At 37.6% G+C, this 26605-nt stretch overlaps 1 protein-coding gene across 1 annotated transcript in view; it reads left to right on the top strand.

Moving 5' to 3' along the window:
• Positions 1 to 26605, top strand: part of DACH2 (dachshund family transcription factor 2) — an 807465-nt gene that overhangs the window by 185803 nt on the left and 595057 nt on the right. The window contains exon 2 of the mRNA XM_052662672.1: positions 10248 to 10286. Coding sequence (XP_052518632.1) covers positions 10248 to 10286 — 39 coding nt within the window. The remainder of the gene's footprint in view (positions 1 to 10247; positions 10287 to 26605) is intronic.

Below are 26605 nucleotides of genomic sequence, written 5' to 3'. Positions count from 1 at the left end.
TTGTCAGTTGCTTCATTTGCTATTATTTTCTCCCATTCAGAAGGCTGTCTTTTCACCTTGCTTAGAGTTTCCTTTATTGTGCAGAAGCTTTCAATTTTAATTAGACCCCATTTGTTTATTTTTGCTTTTATTTTAGGCAAGTAGTTGGCAACTCAAAAATCAGAGGACCACAAGTTATTTGAGCTTGATGGGCTGGAGAGGTCAATTTATCTAACCCCAGTTTTACAAATAAGGATAGTGGGATCTAGAAAGGGCAAGTCATTTGCTCATGGTCACACATACAGTTGTATCAGTCAGTTCAGTTGCTCAGTTGTGTCCAACTCTTCACGACACCATATGCTGCAGCGTGCCAGGTTACCCTGTCCATCACCGACTCCTGGAGCTTGCTCAAACTCATGTCCATCGACTTGGTGATGCCATCCAACCATTTCATCCTCTGTCGTCTCCTTCTCCTGCCTTCAATCTTTCCTAGCATCAGGGTCTTTTCCAATGAGTCAGTTCTTCGTATCAGGTGGCCAGAGTACTGGAGTTTCAGACTTGGCATCAGTCCTTCCAATGAATATTCAGGATAGATTTCCTTCAGGATGGACTGATTGGATCTCCTCATAGTCCAAGGGACTCTCAAGAGTCTTCTCCAACACCACAGTTCAAAAGCATCAATTCTTCAGTGCTCAGCTTTCTTTATGGTTCAACTCTAACATCCATACATGATTACTGGAAAAACCTAGCTTCGACTAGATAGACTTTGTTGGCAAGGTAATATCTCTGCTTTTTAATACACTGGTTTGTCATAGGTTTGTCTAGGTTTGTCATAGCTTTTCTACCAAAGAGCAAGCGTCTTCTGATTTCATGGCTGCAGTCACCATCTGCAGTGATTTTGGAGCAAGAAAATGAAGTCTGTCACTGTTTCCATTGTTTCCCCATTTGTCTTAAAGTAATGGGACTAGATGCCATGATCTTCGTTTTTTGAACATTGAGTTTTAAGCCAACTTTTTCACTCTCTTTCACTTTCATCAAGAGGCTGCTTAGTTCTTCAATTTCTGCCATAAGGGTGGTGTCACCTGTATATCTGAGGTTACTAATACTTCTTTTGGCAGTCTTGATTCCAGCTTGTGCTTCATCCAGCCCGGCATTTCACATGATGTACTTTGCATGTAAGTTAAATAAGCAGGGTAACAATATACAGCCTTGACATACTCCTTTCCCAGTTCAGAACCAATCTATTGTTCCATATTCTGTTCTAAGTGTTGCTTCTTGACCTGCAAATAAGTTTCTCAGGAGGGAGGTTAGGTGGTCTGATATTCCCAACTCTTGAAGAATTTTCCACAGTTTATTGTGATCTGCACAGTCAAAGCCTTTGGCGTAGTCAATAAAGCAGAAGTAGATATTTTTCTGGAACTCTGTTGCTTTTTCTATGATCCAACGAACTTGGCAATCTGATATCTGGTTCCTCTTCCTTTTCTAAATCCAGCTTAAACATCTGGAAATTCTCAGTTCATGTACTGTTGAAGCCTGGCTTGGAGAATTTTGAGCATTACTTTGCTAGCATGTGACATGAGTACAATTGTGCAGTAGTTTGAACATTCTTTGGCATTTCCCTTCTTGGAATTGGAATGAAAACTGACCTTTTCCAGTCTTGTGGCCACTGCTGAGTTTTCCAAATTTGCTGGCATATTGAGTGGAGTGCTTTAACAACATCATCAGTTCATACATATAGCATCATACAGTTGCATATTTGATACCAGTACTCAGGTCTCCTTATGTCTTGTTCAATGTTCTTTCTGTTAATACTATTGCTTACAGAAGAGGTTGTTGTTTAAAAATTCATTTATTGCTAGGTTTCATGAAATTTGGAAGATCAAATTTCATGGAAATATAGTCATAAGCTAAGAGTTCTCCTTTGCTCCCATTCTATACTTTGTTTCCATGCTAATTTAAGCTTTAAGTCATATTAATGCTAGCTTTAGACTTTCTATTGCACATGTCCATTCCTTTTGATTCTCATCTTTATCTGGTCATCTCATGCAGAGGACATTGCAGTTACCTCCTACATGATCTCACCTCCAAACACTCGTAGCAATTCATTCTGCCCATCTTGTCAGTTTCAACTTCCTAAAGCATGTTATCCTCTTTCTTTGTTTTCCAAAATCTATCTATTCTTCAAGGCTGAAATCAAAGATTGTCTCTTTCATCATAATTTCACTTACCACTCTAGGTATAAGTGATGCCTTCGTCTAAATTCGTATAGCTCAGTTTTTATAGCTATCACTCTAGATATAAGTGATGCCTTCATCTAAATTTGTACAGCTTATTGGTTTGTTATAGCTGTTAAATTCTTATAGCTATCACTCTAGATATAAGTGATGCCTTCATCTAAATTCGTATAGCTATTAGTTTGTTTTAGCTATTAAATTCTTAAGCTATTAGCATTCAACTTTATTTTTTTTCCCATTTCTTTTCCATCTTTATTGTAATGTTACATATATATATAAGAGAGGATGCACATCTTAAGTTTTATCTCAGTGGATTTTTTAACATATATTTTTTAAAATTTTTATTTTTACTTTATTTTGCTTTACAATACTGTATTGGTTTTGCCATACATTGACATGAATCAGCCACGGGTGTACATGAGTTCCCAATCCTGAACCCCCCTCCCACCTCCCACACCATATCATCTCTCTGGATCATCCCCGTGCACCAGCACCAAGCATCCTGTATCCTGTATCGAACATAGACTGGCGACTCATTTCTTACATGATAGTATACATGTTTCAATGCCATTCTCCGAAATCATCCCACCCTCTGCCTCTCCCACAGAGTCCAAAAGTCCGTTCTAAACATCTGTGTCTTTTGCTGTCTTGCATACAGGGTTATCATTACCATCTTTCTAAATTCCATATATATGTGTTAGTATACTGTGTTGGTGTTTTTCTTTCTGGCTTACTTCACTCTGTATAATAGGCTCCAGTTTCATCCGCCTCATTAGAACTGATCAAATGTATTCTTTTTAATGGCTGAGGAATACTCCATTGTGTATATGTACCACAGCTTTCTTATAGCATTCAGCTTCAATTCATCAGATTTTTTGAGTTACTATTCTATGCTAGGAAAACATGTGGAGTTTACTACTCACAGTTTCAGTGCAATAATTTGTGACTATATTTCTTATTTCAGATTATAACATACTTGATAACAGGGACTATGCTTGAAGATTTTTGTACTCTCCATAGCCCCATAGCTAAAAGCCTTCTGTACATTGCTGGGGTCCAGCCCTGGTAGATCCAGGGAATTCAAGGGGTGGGTGGCGTTGGCAAGGAAAGACTTGTTTATTTATTAATATAAGATTAGATTAGGAAGAAATAGTGTAGTAGGAGAATTAGGTGGAGGAAGAGGGCTGAATAGCTTGGATTACACGGAAGATCAATAAAATTCCAGACAAGGAATTTGCACCATCTACGTTGGGCCACCGGCGCTCGCTTCAATATCTAAGGGTGCCTCGCCTTAGGCTCCCTTTCACGTGAGTCTTAACAGCCAGGGCAAGTAAGTAGACTTGGCGAGCCTCTGTGCCCCAGGAGGAAATTCAGCCTGAAGTTAAAGTAAAGAGGAAAAAGAGAGAGAGACATGGGGGAAACCAGTCCGGCGACTGGCTCTGTCCTCTGTTGTTCAGAAGGCCTTTTATACTTTAGATAAAACATGGAGATCAATGGGTAACACAAAGTTATGCAGTGTTAGCAGTCCAGACTCTTATCAAAACCAGGCTTTTCTCTCTGCATACCTAATTGTATACACAAGTCTTAGGTAATTTACATCATCTTCCAGCCAAAAGGGCCAATTAACATTTTACAGCCTTTTTTCTGATAAGGGTTTGTCAACCAGAAGACTTATTTGTGTTGATCTTCCCAAGGTCTGGTGTCATTCTCAGAAAGCACTAAATAAAGTTACATTCTTACACAGCCAAGATATAACAACTTATAACAAGTAGAGGGAGTACAGTGATTTACAGCAAAAGAGAAGCAATTAACTCAAAAGTCTAGTGTTGCTAACATCAAAACTACTATGTATCTTTTTCTACATCCTGCTTACATTGAGTAACATCCTTCCAGGTGCCTAAAAGATAAAGAATATGGAGGTCTGGCAGCAATCATTGAGTCAGCAGTGAAAACCCTCTACCAATATAATTTTTAACTCTTTAGAAAAGGCTCTGTATCTTTAATATGGTTTCAAGCTTTGTGCCTCTCGTGGTTGGGGGGCTGTAAGCAATTCACAGGCTGTATGAGGTCAGGGGGAACCTGTTAGGCAAGCTAGAGAGCTATCAGAGGGGGTTTAACTGAAACATCCCTTTCAAATGCAGAAGACTAAAGCCCTGAATTGACTTTTTTCCAGAGAATATCAGAAGAGTGGAAAAGCAGGCAGATTCTTATTTTTTTTGGGGGGGTGGATGCTCAGGAAATTCCAGGGGGAAAACCTGAGGTCTGATTAGCCTTGCCATCAGAGCTCTTGCCGCATGACCTTGTCACGGGTGGAATTCCTCACGCTGGCTCCCAGCAGTACATAGTTGATGATCTGTAAATATTTGTAGATATATGTTGAGCTAAGAAGCTGCTATCAGGGAGATGAAAGTGGCCTCTGTAAGATCAGTACACAAACTGTTAGATATCAATTATAACTATTTGAAGAGCTTCCCTTAACTCTTAAAGAAGTTGGTTCTTTACATATCATGAAAGTGATAAAATGATCAAGGAAGAAATATCAAGGAAAAGGGGGGTATTTCATTCATACTCAGATAAATATTGTCAACAATAGGAAGTGGAAGAACACTGAATCGGATTAAAAATCCTTCAATCTCAGTTTCTACATATATACAAATGGGACAGTGTTTCAAACCCACTTTTGCATATAGAGTAGTTGTACTGCATTAGTTAATGATGAGAACTGTAAAACTGTGTAACAGTAAGGTGTTTTGTTGCTGTAAATCTATGTAACTATAAGGTATTATTATTTAATGGAATTCTGAATTTAAAAAGGAGCTATATCAAAATGTAATAATTTGTAATGTTAAGTACTTGCCTCTCATGTCTTAATTGGTGATAATATGCTTTTAGTTTAATCTTATTTTATTTTATGATGGTAGAACGGTCCTTGTCAGAGATTAAATCAAGGGAGGAATGTAAGGGACTTAATAGAGTTTCAGATACATAATTTTCTTCATTCCCACTCCTGCCCCTTACCATTACATTGAGAGCATATCCAGATCAAGATTCCTTTGCTCTGACAGTGCTTGATTGTCTTCATCTGCAGCAAGACTAAACCAGATAGGATTACCAGAATGATCAACTGGCAAATGACCTCATTTTGGTAGAAACAGCTTAGCTGAGTTCTGCCTATAGAACTTCAGTGTTTCACATTTAATTTAAGCTTCACTAAGCAAATAAGCCAAATGTTAACAAAAAGTAAAGGTATAATTAAAATGAATTTTAAACTATTATTTCTCTCCTGAGTAACTTCATAATGATTCTATATTTTTACCTATCAAAAGTTCAGAATATTTGATGCCGTCAATTAAATTTGAGCTCATGATATTTCTAATCAACTTTAGCTACTCAGTGAAAGTGTACTAATTCTAAAACACCCTGGCTGTCCTTATAGAAATTAAGCCCCATCGTCAATGATGTAAATCAGTGTAGCATAGCAGAAATATGTTCTTAAGATATACTTTATTAAAATAAGCTTGAAGACTCTACAATGATGGATTTAAATGAGTAAATTGTCCCATTACATAACTAATTTCCTGTTCATTTGACAACTTTTTACTGAATGCTTACTTTGTGAACAAGAAACCTAAACTCATTCGTCAATGGAAATTCTACTTCAAACCATGTTGATGTATGGCAAAACCAATATAATATTGTAAAGTAATTAACCTCCAATAAAAGAAATAAATTTATATAAAAAAGAAAAATAGAGCTAAAATACAAAGAATAAATAAAATATTTACACATTACTATAAATGCTATGAAGGAAACACCATTTTGTTCAGTAATTCAGAATTGGAGACTGCCACTAACTTCTTTATGTAGGCAACATACTATTTATTTATTTATTTATTTTAATTAATTTATTTTGGAGGCTAATTACTTTACAATATTGTATTGGTTTTGCCATACATTGACATACTATTTAGAAGTAGGCCAATTTACTATTGCCTCAGTGTGTTATCAAATCATCAAAAACAGGTTAACTAAAAGCTGATAAAGCAGTGATTGCACCCATTGTCTCAGGGGCTTTAATGTACTTCTACCATAAATGTTTGCTTTGGCTTCTAGAGCATTTCCTTAGTGTTTTCTGTGAGTCACACTAAACATACTATAGAAAGACATAATCATCAACCAGCAGACATGAAATATAACTAGTGTAAACAAGGTTTAAAAAGTCTCTTATGAAAGGCTGGCTAGAATTCCCAAATGGACCAAGAACAGGATTCAAAGGGTCACTCATGTTTTCTCTAGACAAACCTACAATCATTGATAACAAGATTGTAAGGAAAAAAATGTCCAACAGAAATATTGTGGACAAATATGCCACAACAATAAATGGTTTAAAATTTATGAAGATTTTGAGGAATTTTGATGTTTAAAGCTTGATAAAATAGGAATAATTTCAGATATGTTATCTAATAATTAGAATTCATTTATGTTACTATTTACAATATATATGTATCGATGCCCCCTTCTTACAAAAATTTTAAATGCTGTAAGCTCACTTATTAACTACCAATCCATCCCATATTTAATTTTCCTTTTCTTCCCTTTAGACTGACTTTAAATCCGACTGACTTTTTAAAGAGTCAAGCTCATGCACCAAAGTATTTCAGAAGAAACATATTTAATATGACCAAAGTTTTTGTTATCCTTAAATAGTTCTAGGAGAAATTGTTATGCTCAAGTCGAGAAATCTCCCAATGACCACTAGGGAGCTGATATCCGATGCAAAAGCAAGAGAGTTTTTATTACCAAGCTCGAGCTGGGGCTCCCACCAATACCGACGCAGCAGCTATAGGGAGGAGCCCTGAGCTCTGGATTACATTTGCTTATATAGAGTATTATTGAGAGAAAAATTCAAAAAACGGGAGTCTCCGGGTCTGATTGGTCACCTTCTGGTGAAGGGTTAGGTGTTGAGTTCTGATTGGTTTTCCTTTCCCGGGCTTGATTCGAATTTCCTGGGCTGGCCAAGGGTTCTGATTGGTTCGAAGGTGGTGGGGTGAGGTCAGGGGATTTCCAAAGGCTCTTTTCCGGGAACCTTACAAAATGGAGTAGCTTTGATTCTTCAAAATAAATTTCTGAATTTTATAGAGGAAAGGCGGAAGTTGTTTTATTGATTGGTTTCTTGAATGAGAGGATCATGCCTTTGGAGACTTAAGTGATCAAGAGGCTGTTTGGATGCCCTCTGGAAACTTAAGTAGGCCTGAAATATCCAGGCCTCTATTTTTATATTTTTAAAATGAAAGATAGGTTCAGCTCCTTTTTCTTTTGACATACATTCTTGTCAAAGAATTTCCAGGATCCCTAAAGAGATTAAACAGGTTTATAAAAGCTGCTGTGGAGTAAGAGTTGGCATATAAAATGAAGAAAGTTATTAGAGTGAAGAAAGTTTCCTAAAGGCTCCAACAGTGGAAATGCAACAGTTACCCTTTACCATGATGTAATCACATCTCCAAAGAGAAACAAAAAAATTACCAACACAGATTTACTTGTCATTTATCCCCTACAGATAAAGTTAGAGGTAGAGTCAGGGTAGGACATATTTATTACATTTGTTTCCCAAATCAGCATTTTGTTTATTGCATTGGGCCAGGAAAACACATTCAATGATTACCTTATCTTATCTGCATGAGGAATAGCTAAAGAATTTAGTAGTCTCTAAAGTATGGCAATATGTGCAAGTTAATCGCTGACTCATTTAAAAGCATAGGAAACTTTTTTTTTCTAGTTTTATTGAGGTAGCTGACAAAATTTGTATGTTTTTTAAATAATCATTTTATTTATCTATTTATTTGGCTGATCTTTGTTGCTGTATATGGGCTTTCTCTACTTGAGATGATGAGTGGAGGCTACTCACTAGTTGCAGTGTGCTGGCTTATCATTGTGGTGGCTTCTCTTGTTGCAGAACTGGGCTGTAGGGCACAGGAGCTTCAGTAATTGCTGCACGTGGGCTCTGTAGTTACAGTTCCCATTGTCTAGACCACAGGCTCAATATTTGTGGCACACAGGCTTAGTTGCTCTTTGGCATGTAGAATCTTCCTAAACCAGGGATCAAACTCATGTCTCCTGTGGATTCTTCACTCCTGAGTCACCATGGGAGCCCAATTTGTATGTTTTTAAGGTGTACAATCATTTTACATTTATTAAAGCATAGAAAATATTTTATTGCTCTTTTGGAAATTTGAATATATGGCAACTACTTTGATTGAATGATACTGTTTCTGAACAAATTCAGAAATGTAGAGATCATGTTTTATTTTGAATGTCAAAAATAAAGCATATGTATTTATCTCGTGGTCCCTAAGGTCCTGAAGTTATAACTAGTGTTAGGCAGTATTGTATAATACATTCTTAAACAATTGACAAGACAAATGAGAAATTTTCAAAAGTCAAGGTAAACTCCTAATTTTCTAATAAATTAAAAAATCCTTAATAAAAGGACAGTTAGCTCATGGATATTTATATATTTATTAGATAATTCTAACAAGAATATTTCAGAATTTGGTAATTTCAAAATCTATTTTAAATAATCTATGAAACTTAAGCTATAGAAGATTTAAATTATTTTTTCTTAACTTAGTATAATTATGTACATATGGTGACAGTCAAAAAAGTTCTGTTGAGTTCAGAAAGTTTTATAGTTAAAGAAGGAAGATCTCTGGTGAAAGGGAAAAATGTCCTCCAACATAAAGCCCACTAGATTAAGGAAGTATGCATTATCATTGACTTGGTAAGTATGGGTATATTCTACTTAAAGAAAATGTAATTTCAAAACAGGTTGGGTAAGTGAACTATAAAACAAAAACAAATAGTTCTGACAATTGAGTGACAGACACAAGAGTAGGTGAAAAATGCTCACTTTCCTTCACTGTAGCCTCCTTTCCCCAGCAACCTCAGATATATGTTTGCAACTGTGGTTTATTTAAAAAATCTTTCTATAGACCTTTAAGCAGGAAAGCAGTTGCCTTTCAAAAAAAAAAAAAAAGTTATTAGAAGGAGAGATTTTGAAGAGGTGATGAACTGACCATATGTATTTGTAGTGGGTATTAGAGGGAAATTCCTGTTTCTGTAGTACTAAGAAATGCAGTAAGGCTCAAAATAGCCAAATTACGTTACTTACAGTTTTTTTTTTTTTTTTTTTTGCTTATCATTTTAAATTTCATTGTTCTTAAAGGGTATAGGAGCACTGGGAACTATTATACTGTTAGAAATAATGGTTGTTTTGTTAACTAAGATGGTTATATCGGTTTTTATCAATCTCTTTTTTATGTTTAACTTATTTTGTGCAAATGTGTGTATGACTGTGTATGTGTATGTGTCTGAGCGTGTGTGTGTGTGTGTGTGTGCGCATAATCCTTTTGGGGAAGATGTAAGATAGTTCAGCATTGCTTCAGAAATAAGTGTATAGTGAGCTGTGTGATTAATGGCTCCATGTTTAGGAAATTAAGGCATAGCATTGATATTGGCTTACTTTTATCATCCTGTTGGCCTGATAAAAATGAGAAAAAAAAAATTAGAAAGGATTATTTTCCCTAAAAAGTATTGGCATATCCAATGGGATGGGAAGGAAGGCTCTTGAGAGAAAGGGAAAAGACACAATATTCCTGAATCCTTTTTTTGAAATTGTTATGAGCCTAAGCCACTTTCTTCAACATAAATTTATAGTGATATTTCCTTGCCTTCATACGTAGAAAAGCCCTAAACTACATGACATTTCACATTATTCTTTACTCAGTGGAGATTAGACCAGAAATGTAATAACATTATTCATATATTTAAAATACTATCTGATAGCAATTCAGGCTTTCCTACTTTCTTGGTGTTTTCCCTGCTGGTGTTTCATTGTGTGTAACCTATCTAAAATTTTTGCAGAATTTAAGATTTTTTGTAAAATATAATAAAGCCTTGATTAATTGGAAACTAACTAACCAGAGCTCTCAATTAACCAGTTTTATTTATTTATTTTTTGCTACACTCTCCTTTTAGAAGGAAGAGGCAAATGACAAGAAAACAAGCTGTTAACAGGTATTTATGTATTTATTTTTTAAAAATCAACTTCCTGAGAATGTCCTGGAGCCTGTACAGATTCAGCCCAACTTCGATAATTTTGTTCCCTGTGTTATATTTACTAAGGTAGGAAAGTAGAACTGTTTAAAATTTTCAGCAGCAAATATTGAATCTTGCTTAATCCTTAATTAATAATAAAATCCAAATACCTGATTAGAACCTGTCTATCTATTTGAGGGTTTTAGTTAATTGGGGTCTTCACAGTTTCACTATTGCCAGTTAATGATCGTTCATATATACTGTATTAACTGAGAATGGATCCCAGGATCACACAGGTGGGAGATGACTTCCACCATAGAAAGCATCTCCTTTCCTGGGAACTAAAGCAGAAGCTAGAGAAAGGGTACAAAGTTGATGGGGGTTGAGTAAGGTCACTGACATAAAAATAATGTCACCTATGTAAAATCATGGGAAAGTAATTCACCTGCCCTGTGGCTCTGAAATGCTTAGGAAGGTACATTCACTTTTGCAGGGCAGCACAGGCTATTAAGTGTGCTATAGCAATAATGCAAAAAAAAAAAAAAAAAAAAAACAAAAAAACCCACAACAAAACAAAAAGTAACCCAGGCATTCTAATCTCCTGGAATCTTTCTAAGCATTAGGCACAGATATATATGCTGTAAGCATGATATTAGTTCTAAAATATTTGAAATTAACTTTACTCTAAAAATACATTTTTAAAGTATTTGAAACTCTTAAGGTTTATACTTTATATATATGACAATTTCAGCTAAATTGCAACCAGAGACACCATATTGCTCAAGGCTTCATACCTTTTAGGTTGTAATGGGAACAAAGAATTGGCAGTTAACAGAGATTTAAGGGACAAGGAGGGCAACTCATAATTCTAAAGTACATTTTGATATTGCCTGCCAGTAACACCCCCTCTTTAGGTTAAATCACTCTTTGGTGACTTTTGACTCCTTCCTTCAGGGCTGCTCATGATGCATGTTTTATCTGTATTTTTTTCTACAAGGAAAATTTCATAGGGTTGTTGGAAAGATGGGGGCCATACCATGTGATTTGTCCTGGGTTTTCAACATGGAAAATGAAAATCATCAGGGTGGTGTTTCAAATATCTGGGGTATTTTCTGTACTAAATGTTACTCTCAAATATCATGCACACTAAAGAATATCCAAGTGACCTGAAGCAGTGGATGTGCCTCCTTAAGTGCTAAATTTATTTTTAAACTGTAACCTCAATGTTAGGGAGACTAGAACTCACTAGATTTAATTAATGAATGATTTTAACTGAAAAAGTTTAAATGGATTGAGCTTTGAGGTTAGGTTTGGGATATTGAAAATAAGTGTTTTTGATTTTATATAAATGCAATTGAATTCAGGCATTGAAATTGACTTTTTAAAAGTAAAATGACATGCAAATCAATGTCAACTTTTTTCTCTAAATTAAAACAGTTTAAAACTGTATAGATTTACTTTTAGATTAATCAGAACACACATTACATATGCAGATATATTAATCCAAATACACATTATATATGCAGTTTTTACATTTGCTGTAATCTGAGAAAAACTGTGAAATATTTTTGAAAGTATATGTACTGACACACAAACTACAGAGAAACTGGAGACTCGCAAATTCTAATACCTACTGAAGCAAGGATGGTAGCATAAATGAAAGGCAATAAGCAATAGCGAGTGGTGGGGACTATGGTGACCAGGAGAACATATATTCTTTCCAAGGTAGGTTTAGGTGCTTGGTCGTGTCTGATTCTTGCAACCTCATGGACTGTAGCTCACTAGGCTCCTCTGTCCATGGGATTCTCCAGACAAGAATACTGGAGTTGGTTGCCATTTCCTACTCCAAAGGTAGCAGCTATTACTCAACTCAGCTGATTGCTGCCAGAATGGGAATTCAGGTTCAGTGTTGTTAATATCTGACTGTTTAAGAGAAGCTGGGAATCCAGAATTTTATATGAAACTCTCCAATTCTTAAATGTTGGTAACAAAGTCTATAAACCCCCCCCCCCCCAAAAAAAAAGCAACACTATACAGGCAAGGCAAAACTCAACTGTGGTTTGAATTTAGCCCATGGACTTAGTTTGCAATCTTTAGTTTAAATTGTAAGTCCTCTGTGATTAAAAAAAAAAAAAATCACAGTATGTTATAAATGTACCCAAAGGTCTTGATGATGGAAAATTCATATAAAGTAAATAAATAATAAGTGGAATGCTTGTAAATAATTCTCCTGATATTAAAAATTGTGGTTATGTACTTTGTAATATTTTTCTTGGTATGTAGAAATAGACAAGATAGTTTTACCTCAGTGTGGTTTGAAAACTAAGATAAAATCATGAAGTTTTTGTTTTCATGTTTATCAATGAAATGTGGTATGAAAGATCATTTCGTCTATGTCCAAAAGAGAATGTTTAGGTATAGATTCTGTCATATAATTAAGGCTACTATATAAAGCCCTATTTATGGTGCTTTAATAGGAAGAAAGCCATGTATATTAGCACGTGTTGTTTTATTTTAAATTGGCTCGCCTTTAAACAAATTCCCAATTTTATCTAGTGAAATTCCTTTGTTTTTACAAATGGTTAATATAAGAAATAAAAGAAATGTAAATAGTTAACACAACGAAACTTCATTTGAACTTTTGATAGGAATTGGCAAAGATAAAACAAAAGCTGGTCATTTGAGATTTTACTAAGAAGTAGCTTGAACTGATCTGGACTTTGCTTGTTTTTCTGTCTTGCCCTGGTCCTTAGCACATAATCCCACTGTGCTACATTGCTTTGGACATCTGTATACCCTTTCATCACTGGCAATCCAAAAGAATATTTGTCTAAAAAGGAAACAATTAAATTCCAATCTCTCTAGGAAAAAAAAGAAAAGAAAAAAGAAAAATACCCAGTGCTAAACTTGCTTTAACAACCCCTATGATCTATACCATAAATCCTTAATCAGGATGGTAAATTAACATTGTCATTTTTGATGAGAAACTTAGAGGAATTTTTATTTATTTATTTTTTAAATAGAAATTTATTTATTTTAGTTGGAGGTCAGTTACCCTACAACATTGTATTGGTTTTGCCATACATCAACATGAATCTGCCACAGGTATACATGTGTTCCCCATCCTGAACTCCCCTCCCTCCTCCCTCCCCATACCATCCCTCTGGGTCATCTCAGTGCACCAGCCCCAAGCATCCAGTATCATGCATTGAACCTGGGCTGGCGATTTGTTTCATATATGATAGTATACAAGTTTCAGTGCCATTCTTCCAAATCACCCAACCCTCTCCTCTCCCACAGGGTCCAAAAGACAGTTCTATACATCTGTGTCTCTTTTGCTGTCTCTCATACAGAGTTATCATTACCATCTTTCTAAATCCCATATATATGCATTCATATACTGTATTGGTGTTTTTCTTTCTGGCTTACTTCACTCTGTATAATAGGCTCCAGTTTCATCTACCTCATTAGAACTGATTCAAATGTATTCTTTTTAATGGCTGAGTAATACTCCATTGTATATGTGTACCACAGCTTTCTTATCCATTCATCTGCTGATGGACATCTAGGTTGCTTCCATGTCCTGGCTATTATAAATAGTGCTGAGATGAAGAGGAACTTTTAAAAAGAGAATAGTGAAAAAGAAAGAAAAGAATGCCAAATGTCAAATTTTAACTAAAAAATCCCCACCTTTCACTTGTTTACATATTATTCTACTTGGAGATTTAATACAGACACATATGAAAGATGAGAAACTGTTAGACAACTTGTCAACAGATATGACACCGTGTAAAACAGCTGATGTTTATTTACATAAATAAAATTTGGGTGGACAGTGCTGCCCTTTCTAGATCAGCAGATAGTTTTGATCACAAGTAATCTGTTGTGTGATACAGATGAACTATGTTTAAATGTAGTAATTAATTAAAATCACTCCCTGACAACTTTGACAAGTGGAGATTCTTAGTTAATTGGTTAATCCTCAAAGGCAGATAATCTAAGAAATAAGTGACTTTTTGATGCATTTGACCAATATAGACATATAAATACGGTTATTCAGGATAAATTTTGATGAACTAGTTTTTTTTTTTTTCCAGAACATTATAGTATCTAACAGTTTTCAAATATGATACCCCTGGTGATTTTTCATGTATTAGTTCATTTAATCATCATTACAGTGCAATAAAGCAAGGGCTATTATTGTGATCCTTGTTTTGCAGATGATGACATTGAGGTACAATGAAGGTTAGTGATTTATCTAAGGCCACACAGCCTACAAATACTGAGCTAGCATTTGAATCAAGGCTGTTTGATTTCAAAGTTCATATACATTGGATCAATATATTTTATAACTTGACAACTAGAATCAGACTAATTACCAAAACACCTAATTTCATTATATGTGTGTATATATGTATATTTTGTTCATTCACTCAGTCATGTCTGACTCTTTGTGACCCCATGGACTGCAGTACTCCAGGCTTCCCTGTCCTTCACTATCTTCTGGAGTTTGCTCAAATGTGTCCATTGAGTCAGTGATGCCATCCAGCCGTCTTGTCCTCTGTTATCTCCTTCTCCTCCTACCCTCAATCTTTCCTAGCATCAGGGTCTTTTCTAATGAGTCAGCTCTTCACATCATATGGCCAAAGTATTGGAGCTTTAGCTTCAGCATCAGTCCTTCCAATGAATATTCAGGATTTATTTCCTTTAGGATTGACTAGTTTGATCTTCTTGCTGTCCAAGGGACATTCAAGAGTCTTCTCCAGTACCACAGTTTAAAAGCATCAATTCTTCGGTGTTCAGCCATCTTTATGGTTCATCTCTCACATCCATATATGACTGCTGGAAAAACTCTATGGACTTTTGTTGCAAAGTAATATTTCTGCTTTTTAATATGCTGTCTAGGTTTGTCATAGCTTTTCTTCCATGGAGCGAGTGTGTTTTAATTGCCTGGCTGCAGTCACCATCTGCAGTGATTTTGGAGCCCAAGAAAATAAAGTCTGTCACTGTTTCCATTATTTCTCCATCTATTTGCCATGGGGCCGCCCGCTTACATACTTACCGTACATTCAGAGGTGGTCATGAGGCTGAAATATATTGTGTACTATAACATTAAAAAATATCATAATTATGCTTGATATTATTGTTTTGTTCCACTGTCTCAAAATCAGGAACTACAGTTTTACCATGCCAGACTCAAGATAGCCAATCTAGTTTTCAGTTTAGTTCAGTCATTCGGTCGTGTCCAGTTTTTTGCAACCCCATGGACTGCAGCACGCCAGGCTTCCCTGTCCATCACCAACTCCCAGAGCTTGTTCAAAATCATGTCCATCGAGTTGGTGATGCCATCCAACCATCTCATCCTCTGTCGTCCCCTTCTCCTCCTGCCTTCAATCTTTCCCAGCATCAGTCTTTTCCAGTGAGTCAGCTCTTTGGATCAGGTGGCTGAAGTATTGGAGCTTCAGCTTCAGCATCAGTCCTTCCAATGAAAATTCAAGATTGATTTCCTTTAGGATTGATTGGTTTGATCTCCTTGCAGTCCAAGAGACTCTGAAGAGTCTTCTCCAACACCACAGTTCAAAAGCATCAATTCTTTGGCAGTCCGCTTTCTTTATGGTCCAACTCTCACTTCCATACATGACTACTTTTAGAGGGACCAAAAAAACATATTTGCTGAACTTAAAATAAATGTTTGTAAAAAGAAAATCAGACAGCACCTATAAAAGGAGATTCAATTAGATTGACAGAATTTTCAAAATAAACCTTGGTTAGCTTTTTTTTTTCCTTTAAACAGTAATGTAATGAACATCATATTTTCTTATGCCCATGTGGGAGAATTTCTCTGGTGTATAAGCGATAAGTGAGATTTTTGAATTGTGGGCTTTAATAGTTACTGCCAAATTTCTCTTTAAAGCTGATCTGGTTTACGCTCCCACTAGCATTATATGAGAGTTCCTATTTCTCAACATTCTTGCAAATGTAGTAGGTATTTTTTAAAACAAATATTTCTTTGAAGAAAAAATGATTTTTTAAATTGATTCTCTATCATGATTATACATTACAGATTAAACATTGATTCTGATCACTTAGTGCACATGACAACATTTACTGACACTATTTGTGTCACTATTTTTCATTTAAAATATATGAAGTTCTGATAAGCATACAAATAGTATGTAAAATTTTGTAAACTATTTTCCAGGTTACAAAGCACTTTCTCATAAAGCCTCATTTGATGAAATAATGTGGTGTACCAGGAAGAGCTCTGGAAAATCTCAAGTCAGAAGTTCATGGCCTAACAACCCTGAAAATCACTCTGTGGCTTGGGACGTCAATTGCTACATCTTTAAAATTAGGATGTTTTATTAAGCAATCTCTTAGAAACAAAGTATAACCATTAATCTATGATACATATCACCCACTTTCCTTGAACCCCAATTTACTTATTGTGCATAAAGTATAAAGCCAAAATTGAATTTTATCAATTTGTGAAAATTGATGTAACACTCTCTCACTTATTTAAGATCATGAGTTTATCCTGTTTATCTTGTGTACTTCTTAATTCAAGGACAATTGGGGGTGTGGGTGGGATAGAAGATGGAAGTGGGTGTTCAGCATTAGAAGGACTAGACTGTCGTAACACACCATCTTGAATTAATCTTCAATGTTGCATACTCTGAAGCATCATATTTCAAATGCTGAAAATGCAATCAAAGTTCCACCACTGTTTGATGTGGCTTTTGTTTCTTTTCAAATTCACTTTATGCAGATTTCAGATTCAAAGAAGAGACTATTCAGTATTTTCTGCTCACTTAGATTTGTTTCTAGCAGTGCTGCACACAGCTACTTAAAGTATTGAGAAGACTCAGGTTGACTGTTCTGTATATTCTGTATTTCTATTTGGATAGAGGGAGAGTAAGTAATTGGATTTTGCATTTGGAGAGACTTTTCATTGGGAAGATCTGGATCTTTAACCTGAGGTTTAACAAAGAGTTTTCAGGATTTCTTAGATTCTATGTGTACCAGAAAGAACACTCAGAAGCATAACTATCTAATATTATGAGGTTAAAATATAAAATGGAGAGACTTGAAACTGATCTTATTTAAACTCCCGGAATTGCAAATATACCATAAAACACTCACAGACACTCACATGTCCAAACACAAGTATATATACTATCTCAAGCACAGAATACCCAGAATACCTATTATTTCCAATGACTTTTAAAACGGAAACGTTTTTTATCTATGAGAATATTGAACATAGTTACGTTTTTAGTGAAGCTTCTACTTATGGAAGTTTTCAGTTCTGGCAAACAGAATCTAAATCAGTTAATCTCTGGTGATGAAGACATTTTTAGAGACCTCTCTTTTTATGAATAGTCCTGAGAAAAATGTTTGACTGTAGCATTCCTAGGAAGTGAATTGACCTCCTACAGAGTTTCAGTATCAGATATTTCAAGAAAATTGTGGTTCACACACTTTGTTCAAATGACCTCCAGATTAATACAATTCACATGTGCATCCTTGATTGTCCAAATGTGACAATCAGCCTAGAAAATCCCACATAAGTTGCCTTCAGTTGTTTTTACCCATTTTGGTGTATTTGTGAACTGACCCTTGGGCCCATATTTAAGAACTTCCATTGCTAATTTTTGCTAATTGGCATACTGCCTTAAACTTTAAGTATACTCTGAAAACCGCTATTTTGCTTACTGTATTACTTCCACTAGTTCAGTGAAGAAGAACTTGTGCCAAGTTAATCTAGATTATTTTTTCCCTGATCATACCTATCCTATGTGGAGATGTAATCAAGTTATCTAACTTTTTCAATAAGGACTAAGTAAATCACTCAAAACAGAGATATCCCAAAACCTTTCAGCTAGTTTCTATAGGTGAGAGCATGTTCAAGAGAGCACATCTTGAGTGTTAAAAAAAAAAAAAAATGACTGAGAAGACTGTTGGGAAATTACCACTCTGCTTTTTTGAGAAAATAAAAATCATGTATTTTTTTTTTAAGTGGGACAGACCTTATTTATTTATTTATTTTTAATATAAATTTGTTTATTTTAATAGGAGGCTGATTACTTTACAATATTATATTGGTCTTGCCAAACATCAACATGAATCCGCCATGGGTCATGCATTTTTATTTATAAAAACAGGAAAGTAGGAAATATAAGCTTTCCTATTTTGCCTTTTCATCCACATTCATGAAAAAGTATTGTTTGCATTTGTGATGTCAATGGATCTTTACAAAACTATTTAAAGTGAAGTGTTAGTTGCTTAGTCATGTCTGACTCTGCAATCCCATAGACTATAGCCCCTAAGCTCCTCTGTCCAAGGAATTCTCCAGGCCATACTGGAATGGGTAGCCATTCCCTTCTCCAGGGGCTCTTGCTGACCCAGGGATGGAACCTGGCTCTCCTGCATTGCAGGTGAATTCTTTACTGTCTCAGCTACCAGGGAAGCTTCACAAAACCATTTACCATTGTTCTATTACTATTCCTTACTCAGTGCAGACGCTTTTGTTAGCCTGAAGGAAGCGTGGGCAAACACTTATCTTTTATCCACAAAACACCAAAATCATAGACACTTTTGTCTTAATTACTGTCTCCAAGAATACCCAGATGCTTTGCCATGGATGGCGTTTGGATAATAATACTATAATATTAGTATAAAAAGATTCCTTTTTGCTATTATTGAAAATCCAGTTTGAACCTTGAGCAAGCAATTTACATGATGTTTCCTTGGGATTACCGACATTCTTGCCCACTGTGACCTTGTAATTTTGCTCACAGTTGGAAATGTAATGCAGAGTGACTAAGATAATGTTGTTTACACAGACTTTAAGTAGAGTGACATTATAGTCAAGTCAGTGTCACATCACCCAAAGTGAAGGAAGTCTTAATTGCCATAGTCCCATGAAATTTTTTCTTGGCTATGTGTAGCATAATAATGTAATGTTCTGCATGTTACATTTAATAATGTGAAGGTACAATGCATTAGGTTTCATGCTGTGTGTCTCTTTAATATAAAGGAAAGGAAAATGGATTTATAGAAGGAAAACAGACTTGTAAGTAGGATACTTGTCTCAATGTTCAGGTGAAGTCTGTCCTTTTTTTTTTTTTTTTTAAATATAGTTAGAAGAGTTGCCTCAGTTCAGTTCAGTTCAGTTCAGTTCAGTTGCTCAGTCGTGTCCGACTCTTTGCAACCCCATGAATCGCAGCACGCCAGGCCTCCCTATCCATCACCAACTCCCGGAGTTCACTCAAACTCATGTCCATCAAGTCGGTGATGCCATCCAGCCATCTCATCCTCTGTTGTCCCATTCTACTCCTGCCCCCAATCCATCCCAGCATCAGGGTCTTTTCCAATGAGTCAACTTCTTGCATCAGGTGGCCAAAGTACTGGAGTTTCAGCTTCGGCATCAGTCCTTCCAATGAATATTCAGGACTGATTTCCTTTAGGATGGACTGGTTGGATCTCCTTGCAGTCCAAGGGACTCTCAAGAGTCTTCTCCAACACCACAGTTCAAAAGCATCAATTCTTTGGTGCTCAGCTTTCTTTATAGTCCAACCCTCACATCTATACATGACCACAGGAAAAAACATAGCCTTGACTTAATCCATTAGATCTCGTTTAATGCAGAGTAGAAGTGTAGTAGAGATTTTCAAATCATCGACAAAGTGAAAGCTGGCAATGTCTTCGGTTTAAAAAAAAAAAAAAACTATTAAACTAGTAAGCATGCTCAGTACCTGAAAATGGACAGATTTGTGTCTGTCATTTAACCATTCAAAGAAAATCTGTAATGCTGCTGTTTTTAAGTTTGAGAGCAATCTGTTCAGTTCAGTTCAGTTCAGTTCAGTTCAGTTGTGTCTGACTCTTCGTGACCCCATGAATTGCAGCACACCAAGCCTCCCTGTCCATCACCAACTCCCAGAGTTCACTCAAACTCATGTCCATAGAGTCGGTGATGCCATCCAGCCATCTCATCCTCTGTCGTCCCCTTCTCCTTCTGCCCCCAGATCCCTCCCAGGATCAGAGTCTTTCCCAATGAGTCAACTCTTCGCATGAGGTGGCCAAAGTATTCGAGTTTCAGCTTTAGCATCAGTGCTTCCAATGAAGACCCAGGGCTGATCTCCTTCAGAATGGACTGGTTGGATCTCCTTGCAGTCCAAGGGACTCTCAAGAGTCTTCTCCAACACCACAATTCAAAAGCATCAATTCTTTGGTGCTCAGCTTTCTTCACAGTCCAACTCTCACATCCATACATGACAACTGGAAAAACCATACCCTTGACTAGATGGACCTTAGTTGGCAAAGTAATGTCTCTGCTTTTGAATATGCTATCTAGGTTGGTCATAACTTTTCTTCCAAGGAGTAGGCGTCTTTTAATTTCATGGCTGCAGTCACCGTCTGCAGTGATTTATGAGCCCCCAAAAGTAAAACCTGACACTGTTTCCACTGTTTGCCCATCTATTTCCCATGAAGTGACGGGACCAGATGCCATGATCTTCGTTTTCTGAATGTTGAGCTTTAAGCCAACTTTTCGTTCTCTTCTTTCACTTTCATCAAGAGGCTTTTTAGTTCCTCTTCACTTTCTGCCATAAGGGTGGTGTTATCTGAATATATGAGGTTATTAATATTTCTCCCAGCAATCTTGATTCCAGCTTGTGCTTCTTCCAGCCCAGCATTTCTCATGATGTACTCTGCAACTGATAATATCCTTATATAGGGAGGTGGGAGAAGGAGAAAGAAAGAGTGGTGTACATTGAACTTGCTTTGAACTCAGAAGAAAGATGATATTTTAATTTAATTTTAATGTTGAAGTTTTTCTAAAAGTGGAATAAATATATAATTATATATTCAAGGATGACTTGAATGTGTTTGGTAGACTGAGGAGTAACATATTACCATTACTTGGGATCATCTATAAGATTTTCTATTGTAGGTGATTTAAGATATTGGAAATGTAATGAATGAACCTTTGCCTTGGTTTTATTGTCAATTTATCAAAAGTGAAATTATTCAATATTTGGACCTGTAGTAAGTTTCCTTGATTTTTCTGCCATCTCTTGATTGAAACAAAGTACTAGATAAGATAATCATTTTGAGATCCTGTCAGTGGGATCAGTCAGTCAGTTCAGTTGTTCAGTCGTGTCCATATCTCTGATACCCCATGAACTGCAGCACGCCAGGCCTCCCTGTCCATCACCAACTCACATACTTTGCTCAAACTCATGTCCATTGTGTTGGTCCATCCAACCATCTCATCCTCTGTCATACCTTTCTCCTCCCACTTTCAGTCTTTCCCAGCATCAGGGTCTTTTCCAATGAGTCAGTTATTTGCATCAGGTGGCCAAAGTATTGGAGTTTCAGCTTCAACATCAGTCCTTCCAATGAATATTCAGGACTGATTTCCTTTAGGATGGACTGGTTGGATCTCCTTGCAGTCCAAGGGACTCTCAAGAGTCTTCTCCAACACCACAGTTCAGAAGCATCACTTCTTCAGTGCTCAGCTTGCTGTATAGTCCAGGTTCCCCCTCAGTCCACCTCTCCCATCAGGAAGCTTCCATAAGCCTCTTATCCTTCTCAATGAGAGGGCAGAGAGACTGAAAACTACAATCACAGAAAAAGAAACAATCTAATCACATGGACCACAGCTTTGTCTAACTCAATGAAAAAAACATGGTCTACTGGAGACGGGAATGGCAAATCACTTCACTATTCTTTCCTTGAGAACCCCATGAACAGTATGAAAAGGCAAAAATATAGGACACTGAAAAATGAACTCCCCAGGTCGATAGGTGCCCAATATGCTACTGGGGATCAGTGGAGAAATAACTCCAGAAAGAATGAAGAGATGGAGCCAAAGCAAAAACAACACGCAGTTGTGGATATGACTGGTGATGGAAGTAAAGTCCAATGCTGTAAAGAGCAATATTACATAGGAACCTGGAATGTTAGGTCCATGAATCAAGGCAAATTGGAAGTGGTCAAACAGGAGCTGGCAAGAATGAACATTGACATTTTAGGAATCAGCGAACTAACATGGACTGGAATGGGTGAATTTAACTCAGATGACCATAATATCTACTATTGTGGGCAAGAATCCCTTAGAAGAAATGCAGTAGCCCTCATAGTCAACAAAAGAGTCAGTGGGATCAGTCTATGATTTGTAAGGAGTTGCAGGCGGCTGCGAGCCAGCGCACTAAGTGCAGCCAAGAGGTGCTACCCCACGTCCAAGGTCAGGGGCAGCGGCCTAGAGTACCAAGCTGTGACGGCGCAGGAACGGGTGAGAGGAGCTACCCTGCGTCTGAGATCAGTGGCGGCAGCTTAGAGGAGGTACCCTGCATCCGAGGTCAGTGGTGGCCAGGAGGAGCTACCCTGCGTACGAGGTCGGGGCGGCAGCCGGGAGGAGACACCCCGCATCCGAGGTCAGGGGCGGCAGCCAGGAGGAGACACCCCTCGTCCGAGGTCAGGGGCGGTGGCTGAGAGGAGCTACCCCACGTCTGAGGTCAGTGGCAGCCAGGAGAAGCCAGCTTGCACCCGAGGCCAGGGGCGGTGACCCTGAGGAGCCACCCAGAGCCCAAGGCCAGGGGCAGCAGCTGGGAGGAGACACCCACGCCTGAGGCCAAGACCAGTGGCATGGAGGAGCAACCCGAGGAGTGGTGGCTGTGTAGGCACAGGAGGGCCTAGAGGAGCTATCCCATGTTGAAGGTCAGGAATGGTGGCGGTAAGGAGATAGCCCTCATCCAAGGTAAGGAGCAGCAGCTGTGCTTTGCTGGAGCAGCCATGAATAGATACCCCATGCCCAAGTTAAGAGAATCCCAAGAAAGATGGTAGGTGTTGCAAGAGGGCATCAGAGGGCAGACACACTGAAACCATATTCACAGAAAACTAGTTAATCTAATCACACTAGGACCACAGTCTTGTCTAACTCAATGAAACCAATCCATGCCTGTGGGGCAACCCAAGACGGGCAGGTCATGGGGGAGAGGTTTGACAGAATGTGGTCCACTGGAGAAGGGATGGCAAGCCACTTCAGTATTCTTGCTTTGAGAACCCCATGAACAGTAGGAAAAGGCAAAATGATAGGATACTGAAAGAGGAACTTCCCAGGTCATTAGGTGCCCAATATGCTACTGGAGATCTGTGGAGAAATAAATCTAGAAAGAATGAAGGGATGGAGCCAAAGCAAAAACAATACCCAGCTGTGGATGTGACTGGTGATAGAAGCAAGGTCTGATGCTGTAAAGAGCAATATTGCATAGGAACCTGGAATGTCAGGTCCATGAATCAAGGCAAATTGGAAGTGGTCAAACAAGAGATGGCAAGAGTGAATGTCAACATTCTAGGAATCAGTGAACTAAAATGGACTGGAATGGGTGAACTTAACTCAGATGACCATTATATGTACTACTACGGGCAGGAATCCCTCAGAAGAAATGGAGTAGCCATCATGGTCAACAAAGGAGTCCGAAATGCAGTACTTGGATTCAGTCTCAAAAACGATAGAATGATCTCTGATTGTCTCCAAGGCAAACCATTCAATATCACAGTTATCCAAGTCTATGCCCCAGCCAGTAACTCTGAAGAAGATGAAGTTGAACGTTTCTATGAAGACCTACAAGACCTTTAAAACTAACACCCAAAAAAAGATGTCCTTTTCATTATAGGGGACTGGAATGCAAAAGTAGGAAATCAAGAAACACCTGGAGTAACAGGCAGATTTGGCCTTGGAATGCAGAATGAAGCAGGGCAAAGACTAAGAGTTTTGCCAAGAAAATGCACTGGTCATAGGAGACACCCTCTTCCAACAACACAAGAGAAGACTCTACACATGGACATCACCAGATGGTCAACACCGAAATCAGATTGATTATATTCTCTGCAGCCAAAGATGGAGAAGCTCTATACAGTCAACAAAAACAAGACCAGGAGCTGACTGTGGCTCAGATCATGAACACCTTATTACCAAATTCAGACTCAAATTGAAGAAAGTAGGGAAAACTGCTAGACCATTCAGGTATGACCTAAATCAAATCCCTTATGATTATACAATGGAAGTGAGAAATAGATTTAAGGGCCTAGATCTGATAGATAGAGTGCCTGATGAACTATGGAATGAGGTTCGTGACATTGTACAGGAGACAGGGATCAAGACCATCCCTATGGAAAAGAAATGCAAAAAAGCAAATGGCTGTCTGGGGAGGCCTTACAAATAGCTGTGAAAAGAAGAGAGGCAAAAAGCAAAGGAGAAAAGGAAATATATAAGCTTCTCAATGCAGAGTTCCAAAGAATAGCAATAAGAGATAAGAAAACCTTCTTCAGCGATCAATGCAAAGAAACAGAGGCAAACAACAGAATGGGAAAGACTAGAGATCTCTTCAAGAAAATGAGAGATACCAAGGGAACATTTCATGCAAAGATGGGCTCGATAAAGGACAGAAATGGCATCGACATAACAGAAGCAGAAGATATTAAGAAGAGGTGGCAAGAATACACAGAAGAACTGTACAAAAAAGATCTTCACGACCCAGATAATCATGATGATGTGATCAGTAATCTAGAGCCAGACATCTTGGAATGTGAAGTCAAGTTGGCCTTAGAAAGCATCACTACGAACAAAGCTAGTGGAAGTCATGGAATTCCAGTTGAGCTATTTCAAATCCTGAAAGATGATGCTGTGAAAGTGCTGCACTCAATATGCAAGCAAATTTGGAAAACTCAGCAGTGGCCACAGGACTGGAAAAGGTCAGTTTTCATTCCAATCCCAAGGAAGGCCACACGAAAGAATGCTCAAACTACCTCACAATTGCACTCATTTCACATGCTAGTAAAGTAATGGTCAACATTCTCCAAGCCAGGCTTCAGCAATACGTGAACCATGAACTTCCTGATGTTCAAGCTGGTTTTAGAAAATGCAGAGGAACCAGAAATCAAATTGCCAACATCAGCTGGATTATGCAAAAAGCAAGAGAGTTCGAGAAAAACATCTATTTCTGCTTTATTGACTATGCCAAAGCCTTTGACTGTGTGGATCACAATAAACTGTGGAAAATTCTGAAAGAGATGGGAATACCAGACCACCTAACCTGCCTCTTGAGAAATCTTTATGCAGGTCAGGAAGCAACAGTTAGAACTGGACATGGAACAAGAGACTGGTTCCAAATAGGAAAGGAGTATGTCAAGGCTGTATATTGTCACCGTGCTTATTTAAATTATATGCAGAGTACATCATGAGAAACCCTGGACTAGAAGAAACACAAGCTGGAATCAAGATTGCCAGGAGAAATATCAATCACCTCAGATATGCAGATGACACCATCCTTATGGCAGAAATTGAAAAGGAACTAAGAAGCCTCTTGATGAAAGTGAAAGAGGAGAGCGAAAAAGTTGGCTTAACGCTCAACATTCAGAAAATGAAGATCATGGCATCTGGTCCCATCACTTCATGGGAAATAGATGAGGAAACAGTAGAAACAGTGTCAGACTTTTTTGGGGGGGGCTCCAAAATCACTTCAAATGGTGACTGTCGCCATGAAATTAAAAGACGCTTATTCCTTAGAAGAAAAGTTATGACCAACCTAGATAGTATATTCAAAAGCAGATACATCACTTTGCCGACTAAGTTCCGTTTAGTCAAGGCTATGTTTTTTCCTGTGATCATGTATGGATGTGAGAATTGGACTGTGAAGAAGGTTGAGGGCCGAAGAATTGTTGCTTTTGAACTGTGGTGTTGGAGAAGACTCTTGAGAGTCCCTTGGACTGCAAGGAGATCCAACCAGTCCATTCTGAAGGAGATCAACCCTGGCATTTCTTTGGAAAGAATGATGTTGAAGCTGTAACTCCAGTACTTTGGCCACCTCATGCAAAGAGTTGACTCATTGGAAAAGACTCTGATGCTGGGAGGGACTTGGGGGCAGGAGGAGAAGGGGACGACCGAAGATGACACGGCTGGATGGCATCATGATCTCGATGGATGTGAGTCTGAGTGAACTCCAGGAGATGGTGATGGACAGGGAGGCCTCCGTGCTGCGATTCATGGGGTCACAAAGGGTCAGACACGACTGAGCGGCTGAACTGACCTGAACTGTAGAAACATCAAGAATTGGAGATATTGAGTGCAAAATATACTGAAACTAACTTTTAATTACAAGTATATAACAAACATGCATATAAAAATTAATGAAGCTTTTATACATCAGGCTTTAAAATTATGAATGTAAAGAATTCTCCAAATACTTCTTATATAATTTAAACCTTTCTAAGGATAAAAATCCATAGTACTC

This window comes from Budorcas taxicolor, chromosome X (genome assembly GCF_023091745.1).
Source record: "Budorcas taxicolor isolate Tak-1 chromosome X, Takin1.1, whole genome shotgun sequence".
In the NCBI taxonomy this organism is placed as follows: Eukaryota; Metazoa; Chordata; class Mammalia; order Artiodactyla; family Bovidae; genus Budorcas; species Budorcas taxicolor.
This window is presented reverse-complemented; position numbering and strand designations above follow the sequence as displayed.